General features: G+C 74.7%; 1 protein-coding gene across 1 annotated transcript; it reads right to left on the bottom strand.

Annotated features, from left to right (window-relative positions):
* Positions 1–368: 368 nt before the first annotated feature.
* RNPEPL1 (arginyl aminopeptidase like 1) lies at positions 369–7,885 on the bottom strand (the record flags this gene model as incomplete). Its single annotated transcript, XM_084232021.1, has 11 exons — positions 369–891; positions 1,389–1,531; positions 1,595–1,825; positions 2,490–2,598; positions 2,806–2,918; positions 3,336–3,449; positions 3,545–3,780; positions 3,858–3,974; positions 4,180–4,331; positions 4,836–4,976; positions 7,379–7,885. The coding sequence occupies 11 exons, from the start codon at positions 7,883–7,885 to the stop codon at positions 604–606; spliced, it is 2,151 nt and encodes a 716-aa protein (XP_084088147.1). The 3' UTR covers positions 369–603.
* Between the last annotated feature and the right edge of the window lie 1,305 nt (positions 7,886–9,190).

The raw sequence follows: 9,190 nt of genomic DNA, 5'->3' as shown, positions 1-9,190 counted from the left end.
GTGACCCCAGCACAGTGGCCCCGGCTGCCAGCCCTGACGGCAGGGTCCCCAGGCTTCTCAGCGGCTGGGCCTGGAGAGCTCCAGCATCACCTGCCCTTCCCAGGCATTGCTGCCCGCCTGCGAGTCACCAGATGCTGTCCTGTCCACTCCTCGGGCCAGGTCCCTGCGTTCCCTGAGGGCTAAGGCTATGGGGCTTGGGCCCCGCCCAGTGAGGTGCACCTGTCGTCCTCAGCGACCCCGCCCCACACCAAGGGCCGGGCTGCCTCCCTGTCCCTTGGCCGGGGTCAGGTACGGCTCCTCGCGGAAGGGACCGGGGCCAGCTGCGGGGCAACGAGCCACGGATCCCTCACGCAGACATTAAGGCACAGAATGGCAGGCAACGCCTGGGCAGCGCCCAGCGGTCAGTGTTGAGCCAGGAGGGCATGGCGGGTGCTGGCAGCCTGGGTTCTGCCGTGCAAGAGTGGGGGTGGCCCTTGGGCCTGGCGGCCTCCGCAGGTCCCAACAGCCCGCGGGAAGGTGGGGGCCGGGCGGAACTGGTGGCCAGAGCCGGGCGCGGTTCGGCGACCAGGCCGCGAAGGCACATCGTGGTGTCCGGAGGTCCGGTCAGGCAGACACGTTGACGTCCCTGAGAGCGATGGTGCCGCCGGGGGCCTCGTCCCCAAGCAGCAGGGCTGGCGTGGCCGCATCTGCCTCCGTGTCGGCCCCCGGCCCGCCCGGCTCTGTGCGGGGCTCGGTGCTGGGGCCCAGGCCCTGGGACAGGATCTGCTGGATGGCCCTGCGCAGGCTGGGGTGCAGCTGGCCCCGCGTCTGGTAGAAGACCTCCAGGGCGAAGGGCTTGAGGGCACCGGTACTGAGGTCCTCGTACAGCGGGATGGTGTACATGCGGGACATCTGCGGGGGTGCACCGTCAGCCCCGCCCAGCCACCCCGCCCTGGCCGCTTCTCACCCTGTCTGCAGGGAGCGTGGGCTGGGGCGCTGATGGGGACCAGCCGAGGCTCCTGGGGGCCTAGGCCCCCAGAACTCTGTCTGAGGAGCTCAGATGCCTCCAACGCCCCACCCCTGGCCAGGCCCAGCACCAGTCAGGGCCACGGCAGATGTGGACCAGACTCTGCCTTTGCTCCCAGCTGGACCCACCGTGAACTGGGGAGTCCGGTCTCTCCCCCCAATTGCTGACACCCCCCCCCAAAGTCCCCACCTCCATCTCATGTGCCCAGGGACCTTGAGTGACCAGCGCTGAGGGTTGGGGAGGCCGTGGGGCAGGGCTCCATGCGGCTGGGAAGGGTGGGGAGTGGTGCCCCGTGGGGGGCAGCCCTGTGCACCTGGCTCTCCAGGAAGCACCAGTGGCGGGGCCTGTTGTGTGGGGGATTGGGGGGCCCATGGGGGCACACCTGGCTCTCCAGGAAGCGCCGCACCCGGTGCAGCTCGGGGTAGTAGTCGTTCCGCACCACGACCTGTAGCCAGCGGACGCGGATCTCGGCGTTCATGGAGTCCAGCAGGGCCGAGTAGCACTCAGACAGGCTCGTCACCACCTCTGCGGGCACAGTGGTCAGTGGGACAGGCGCCTTCCCACCCGCCCCCCATCCGCAGGACCTACCCTGGGGCAGCGGAGACCCGTCCAGCAGCCGGTCCAGGAACAGCGCTGTCTGGAAGGTCCTCCACTTGGAGATGTCGATGGCGCTGGCTGAGGCAGCCGCCTGGTCCAGTGGTGCCGCCGTCCACAGCTGGAAGAGGGTCTCCACCGGCCGTGTCAGGCTGGACCCCTGAGACAGGTCTGGCTCGGCCAGCGGGGGTCCTGTGGCATTGAGCCAGCGCTCAAACTCCAGCCCTGCAAGGAGATGTGGTCCCTGCCTGGATGTGGCTGTGGTGGCTGGGCCAGCACCAGTGCTGGGCACAGCAGGCTCAGCTGGCGACTGGGGACCTGCCCCTCCCTGGCCCAGAACAGGGATGCCTGTCGGCCTGACCTCGGCACCAGGCAGCTGTGGGTGGGTTCTGCCCACCTCCAGAGAAACCCTGGGTGCACTTGTCAGGTCTTCCTGCACTCAGGCGCACCTGGTGGATGCCCCCTGGTCTCCAGCAAGCCTCCATTCCCCCCACTGCATGGCCTCCTGTCCCTTCAGCCCGCCCCACCCAGGCCCCCAGGCCCCAGGGGACTCTCATGGGCATTGCCGGGCTGGCCAGCTCTGAGGCAGACCTCCCAGACCCCACCGACCCTGCCCCAGGTCCTCTGCACACACTGCATCCAAGCCTTTTCTTGTGGCTGCTCAGTTCACTCAGCCTGGCCTAAGAGCCACGTCCTCCAGGAAGTCCCCTCGGCACCCTCCCCTGCTCCCGTGATGGGGCACACTGTCCTCCATGGTGGTGCACCGAGGACAGTGGGAGCTGGTCTGGCCTGCTCCCCTGCCCGGCCCCGCCCTCACCCGCCTGGCCCCGCCCCTCACCTGCCGGCCCCGCCCTCACCCGCCCCTCACCTGCCTGGCCCCGCCCCTCACCTGCCCTGCAGTCCACACTCTGCTCCTTCAGCTCCGGGAAGAAGCTCAGGAAGGAGTCCAGCAGGTCCTGCGCCACCACGCTGGTGAACTTGTACTTGTCCACGTAGGCCTGCCGGGGCAGGGTGGGCTCAGCGAGCGGGGTCGGGCCCCGGGAGGCCCCCCCAGGGTCTGCCCAGCACGCAGGGGTGTGCGCGGGGCCCAGGGTGGGCGCAGAGCCCCCACTGCTGCGGCGCAGGCACCGCCTGCGGCCAGAAGCGGGTCGCGGGCGCCGAGGCCGGGCGGGCGGCCAGCGCGGGCCGCGGGAGGGGCCGCTCACGCGCAGGAAGTCGTCGAAGCGCTGGGGGTCTCCGCAGAGCTGGGACAGGTAGTACACGAAGCAGTAGCCCTTCTCGTAGGTGAACAGGTTCATCAGGTGGCTGGGGTTCACGCCTGCGGGGACAGCGCTGCGAGCCGGCGGCCGCGGGCCGGGAGGCAGGACCACGCGCCGCGGAGACCCCCGGGCTGTGAGACGGGGAGGCAGGTGGGGCCGCGGGGGCTGGACTCGGGAGAGAACCCGTCCGGACGCGGGCCGGAGGCGCCAGGAGGGGCAGGGCCGGCCGGGGGCGTGGCCAGAGGGCCCAGGGGCGTGGCCAGAGGGCACAGGGCGTGACCAGAGGCCCAGGGGCGTGGCCAGAGGGCCCAGGGGCGTGGCCAGAGGGCCCGGGGCATGCCCAGAGGGTCCAGGGGGCGTGGCCAGAGGGCCGGGGCGTGACCAGAGGCCCAGGGGCGTGGCCAGAGGGCCCAGGGGGCGTGGCCGGAGGGGCCGGCCAGTACGGGGCGGGGCGGGGCGGGGCCAGGCCGGCTTACCTGGCTCCAGCTTGACCTGCAGCTTGCTGACCGGGCTGTCCTCTCCCAGGAGCTTCATCTGCCTGTGCAGGGCGTCCAGGCGGAAGGCCGTCTCCAGACAAGTGAAGGCAGCACCTGGACGGGGTGCGGGGCGGCCTGAGCTGCTGCCCGGGCCGCGAGCGGCTGGGCACGCACTGCATGGCCCTGGCGCAGGCCCGGGCCAGCCCTACCGTAGGTCTCCGTGGTGATGCGGCGCTGGGCGTAGGTGGCCAGGCCCTCGCTCAGCCACATCTCCTCCCACGAGGCGTTGGTGACGGCGTTGCCGAACCAGCTGTGGGCCACCTCGTGGATGACGTCGATGACCAGGAACTCGTCACTCTCCAGGATGGAGGAGATGATGAAGGTGAGGCAGGGGTTCTCCATGGCCACGATGGGGAAGGAGGGCGGCAGGAACACGATGTCGTACCTGCGGGGCAGGCGTGTGTGAGCGGGCGGACCACAGGCCGGGTCCACCCTGGGCGGCTGTGGCTGCCCGGCACCTACCTGCCCCACATGTAGGGCCCGTACAGCCTCTCGGCGGCACTCAGCCACTGCTCCACAGCGCCCGACAGCTTGCTGGTGGCCGTGGGCAGGAGGCTCGGCTCAGCCCACACGCGGCTCCTGCCACAGACGGAGAGGCGCTCGGGCTGCGACTCCCCGGGGGCCGGGCCCTGGCCCTGAGGTCTGAGCCCCCTGCATCGGGTGGGGGCCACTGCTGGCGGCGTGTGGGCGCAGGGCTCCCTGATGGGGCGGCCCCACGGGGGAGAGGGGCAGGGCTGTGCCCATGGCCATGCAGGGCGGGCGGCAGCAAGCAGGTGGGGCCTACCTGGGCCCGATGTCCGCTGGCTGCAGGTCCCCGGCCACCAGGGCCACGAGGTAGGCGGGCACGGGGTGCTCCATGTGGAAGTGGTACACGCCCTCCTCCTCCACGTAGGTGCTCCGCGTGGCACTCATCAGCACCTGCACCCCCGCCGGGGCCTGCCAGCGCCGGGCCCACCCGTCAGGGCAGCTGCGCCCCGATGGGGAGCCCATGCCCCCGCAGGGACCTGACAGTCCTTGCGAGGAACCCCACGATCTCTATGGGGAGCCCCATGTCATCGTCAGGGAACCCTAGAGACCCCATGCTGCCGCTCGATAACGTCATCTGCGGTAGCAGCACCTCCAACGGGGTCCCCACAACCCAGGGCAGGGAGCCCAACCCCTCAGGGGTGCCGGGGTCAGGCAGTCGCACTGTCACAGTACCCCATCCCCATCCAAGGGCCCCATCCCCATCCCTGCCTGCCAACCTCTGGCCCCTGTGGGGAGGCAGCCACGCCGGAGGCCCCGAGGCTGGCCCCACCGCCCCGCTGAGCCTCCCCCGCAGGGAGCCATGGCCCATCCCCTCCGGTGCCCAGCCACCCCCGGCCGTCCCCGCCCCACTGCGTGCTGCCCCTCCTTGGGCGGCAGGCCCGAGGTCAGGGCGAGCAGGCGCCGGGCACTGACCTTGACCACGGCCGAGTAGGTGCACTTGACGGCAGGCGTGTCGAAGCAGGGGAAGAAGGAGCGGTTGCACACAGAGTGGCCCTGCGTGAAGACGAAGGGCTTGGCGTGGCCGAAGGTCAGCTCCGGGTCCAGCCACCAGATCTGCGGGAGCACGCGCGGTGAGCGTGGGCCGCCCACTCCCTCCTGCATCCACTCCGCAGTGGACCCCACGCCCACTCCGCAGGGGACCCCACGGGGCCTGGGCAGAGCAGAGCTTCCCGGTGAGTGGCCCGGAGGGGATGGGCCAGTCCTGGGAGCACGGCCTGCCGTGGAGGAAGGGACGCCGGCCGACAGGCCTCTGGACAGCGGGCAGAGGCCAAAGAGGAGCAGCAGGCTGGAGGGGGGCCCGAGGCGCCGCCTCCACGCGAAGCCAGAGCTGACACAGCACCCGGGGGCCTCCTCTGCGCCCCGCCCGGAAGCCCTCTGTGGGAGCCGGCGCTCATGGGCCGGGGAAGGGCAGCTGCGGGGAACCTCGGCCGCGGGCTGGGGGGGGCGGAGGATGCCCCTGGAAGTCCCGCCCCCTGCTGGGCCGGTGCCGTGGAGGCCCCGCCCACACGGTGACCCCCAAAGTCTTCCTGGTGCTCAGGTGCCAGGGCCAGGCCCTGACCCCACTCCAGCCCACCCAGCCCTGGCCTGCTGCCTGCACCCCCTTCCCGACCCCCTCTCCTCTCCACTCAGGCCTCCTGGGCCCCCAGTAAGGCCAGGGCAGAGTCTGGGAGGGACCCCCAACTGTGGGCATCCCGAGGACCCTGAATCTGCTAACACCGCACACCGCTGCCCCCTCCGCTCGGACCTCGCCAAAGCCGAAGCTGGTGCCGCGCCCGGGGCCCTCCGTGCGGAAACCAGGAGGCAGCGGACCCAGACCCGTGGGGTTACCCCTGCTCCCTGCCGCCGCTATCCCCCCAGCACCTCAGAGCTCCTCTCGCGGCTGTGAGTCTCTGTCCCTGCGCCCCCTGTGGCTCTGCTGGCAGCCTGGGCGCTCCGAAGGCGCAGGGGCCTCTGGGTGGCCTCGGCCACGGGCCCCAGCACACAGGGCTGGGAGACACCCGCTGATGCTGCTGCGGGGTCCTGGCCCACCTGAAAGCGGGGCCCCTCCCGGCCCCCCAGCACTGCCCGCAACTGCTCCCTCTTGCCAAGTCCTCTTCTCCCTAGGTCGGGTCCAGCTCGGGGACCACGTGCACCCCTCAATCAGTCTGGTGTCCCCTCGAGCTGCGCTGACGGCCTTCCTGGGGGTGAGGCGGCTGGGGTGCCCCAGGGCATGGAGGTGCTTTTGCTGGGGAGCCCCAGGGCACGGAGGTGCTTTTGCTGGGGACTGGTCAGGAAGGGGCTGGGGCAGGGAGACACTGCTCTTGCTGGGCTGGGGTGTGGGCTTCAGGAACGGGTGCAAAGAGCATGGTCCTGGGGCAGCAGCACCCCAAACTGCCAGGGGTGCAGGGCCTCGGAGGCAGCTGCCCAGTTACCTGGCACAGGGACAGGCCTTGGGACTCAAGCCTGTGGCCCAGGACGGGCCAGGCAGAGAAGGGGGCCCTGTGTGGCGAGTGTCCCGGGGGCTCATGCCCAGGCCAGAGGCCCCCAGGGGCCCCCATGTCCCATGTGCGTGCACAGCCCTGGTCTGCTGCCTGCCAGCCCTGTGGCCACTGGACAGCGGGAACCTTGCCGCCCTCCCCCTCTGCCCCCCAGCATCAAGGGTCCTCAGCAGCCACAGAAAGCCTACGGACAGGCCGCCCTTGCCTGCCTGGCCCCAGCCCCAGTGGGATGGGTGGGCCTGACAGCCGGGTGCCCAGTTCACAGAGCGAGGTCGGGGAGACGGGTTGTGCTGTCCGCCCAGCGGGGTGCCTGCAGCTGTCAGAGCCGGCCCTGCCGCAGCGTGGGGTGGAGGGGGCGCCTGGAAGGGCTCCTGGGCCAGCATGTGTCCACCCCCGGCTCTTCCCCGGGGGTGTCGCCTTCGCCGGGCCCGCGCCTCTCCACACCTGTCCGGCACTGTCCACTTGCAGCTCCGGCAGGGAGCGGCACAGGGACTGGGGGGCACGCGTCGCTCCGCACAGGATGGGGGGCAGCAGCGGCCCCTGGCCCGGGCACCCGGCCTTTGCAGCGGGGCCTCTGGGGCGGGCTGCCCGAAGCCAGCAGTGCCTGCGCTGGGCGGGGCGCCTGGCACACGGGGCCCTGCCAGTCCTCGCCCGGGCCCGAGCGTCAGCTCAGGGGTCCTCCCTGGGCCCACCCTGAGGGCCTGTCCCTCTCGCCAGCGCCGGGCGGGCTACTGCCCCGAAGCTCCCCGCCCCGCGGCTCCAGCAGCTGCTCTGCGGCTTGACCGGGCGGGCGGCAGGAGCCCCCGGCCGCGTCCCGGCGCCGGAGCCCCGCGGGCCGCCCCGTCCGCTCCCGGCGTGAGAGCGCGGGCGGGGCCGCGGGCCGCGGGCCGGCGGGGAGCGGCGGGCAGGCCGGGCCCTCCGGGCGGGTGCCCCGCGCCCCGCGCCCCGCGCCCGCCCGCCCGCCCGGCGCGGACTCACGGCGGGCGCGTCCGTCGAGGTGTAGCGCAGGATGACCTGGAAGGGCTGGTGCGCGGGCAGCGCGGGCGGCAGCGCCACGGTGAGCGACGAGCCGTAGTCGGTGAACGGGTCCACGCGGAAGGCCAGCGGGCGCGGCGCGGCGGCCAGCGCGGGCAGCGGGGGCGGCGGGGGCGCGGGCCCGGGCCCGGGCGCGGCGAAGGCGAAGGCGCAGGGCGGCCCGGCGGCGGGCGCGCGGCGGAAGGCGGCCGAGTGCAGGCGCAGGGCCGGGTGCGCGTCCAGCACCAGCGCGGGGGGCGCGGGCCGCCGCGCGCACAGCTCGAGCACCAGGCAGCCGGCCAGCTCGCGCGCCTCGGGCCGCAGCTCCAGGCCGAGCTGCAGGTGGCGGAGGCGGAAGAGCTGCGCGCTGGAGGCCGAGGCCACGTCCGGCGCGGGCGGCGGCGCGGGCGGCGGGCGGGCGGGCGCGGCCTCGGCGCCGGGCGCCTTGCGGCAGCAGCACTGCGCCGCCATCCGCTAGGGGCCCTCCATGGGCGCGGCCGCGGGCCGAGGGGCGCCGGGCGCGGCGGCGGCGGGGCGCGGGCACAACAGGAAGTCGCGCCGGGAGCCGCCCGGCCCGGCCCCGCGCCGTGCGCCGCCCCGCTCGGGCTCCGCGCGGCCGCCGCCGGGGGCGCTGTGCGCGGGGCCGGGGCGCCGCGCGCGGGGGGCCGGGGGGCCGGGGCCGGGGCGCCGCGCGCGGGGGGTCGGGGGGCCGGGGCCGGGGCGCCGCGCGCGGGGGGCCGGGGGGCCGGGGGCGTCGTGCGGGGGGCGCGGGGGGCCGGGGGCGCTGTGCGCGGGGCCGGGGCGCCGCGCGCGGGGGGTCGGGGGGCCGGGGCCGGGGCCGGGGCGCCGCGCGCGGGGGGCCGGGGGCGCTGTGCGCGGGGCCGGGGCGCCGCGCGCGGGGGGCCGGGGGCGCTGTGCGCGGGGCCGGGGCGCCGCGCGCGGGGGGTCGGGGGGCCGGGGCCGGGGCCGGGGCGCCGCGCGCGGGGGGTCGGGGGGCCGGGGCCGGGGCGCCGCGCGCGGGGGGCCGGGGGGCCGGGGCCGGGGCGCCGCGCGCGGGGTGTCGGGGGGTCGGGGCCGGGGCGCCGCGCGCGGGGGGCCAGGGGCCGGGGGCGTCGTGCGGGGGGCGCGGGGGTCGGGGGCGCTGTGCGCGGGGCCGGGGCGCCGCGCGCGGGGAGTCGGGGGGCCGGGGCCGGGCGCCGCGCGCGGGGGGCCAGGGGCCGGGGGCGTCGTGCGGGGGCCGCGGGCCGGGGGCGCTGTGCGCGGGACCCCGGGGGCTGAGTGCCGGGCGGGGCAGCGCGCTTGGGGCAGGCGCTGGGGCGGACCCCGGGCGCCGCGCAGCTCTGTGCCCTGTGCCCGCCGGCCCGGCCCCTGCCGCGGGGGCCGGGTGCAAGGTGGCCCAGCCCGGTGGGCGTCCTACCAGGCAGCGCCCAGGTGATGCCCGCGCCGCTCCCATAGGGCCGCGGCGGGCCGGGTTTCTGGGGCGGCTGCTGGGACCCTAGGGCAGGGCCGCCTCTGGGGCCGTCGCTGCTCCGGGAAGCCGGGCGTGTGGCTTAGAAGTCAGGGTGATCTGGGGCCTCAGGCCTGGGACCGGGGAACACTGACCAGAAAACCGGGGAGACCAGCCCTCCTGCCGCAGGCATGGTGTGGGCTCAGCGGCAAACCTGAGCCGCGCTGCAGGTCGGGCCCGCCCGTGCGGCTCCTGGGGTTGAGGCCCAACCTTTCGGCTCCACCATCACACTGGCCGCACGTCAAGGCCCTCTGCGCCCGCGTGTGTGG

The sequence above is a fragment of the Talpa europaea genome, assembly GCF_964194135.1.
Source record: "Talpa europaea genome assembly, chromosome: 1".
In the NCBI taxonomy this organism is placed as follows: domain Eukaryota; kingdom Metazoa; phylum Chordata; class Mammalia; order Eulipotyphla; family Talpidae; genus Talpa; species Talpa europaea.
The sequence above is the reverse complement of the archived record's forward strand: the minus strand, read 5'-3'. Positions and strand labels throughout refer to the sequence as shown.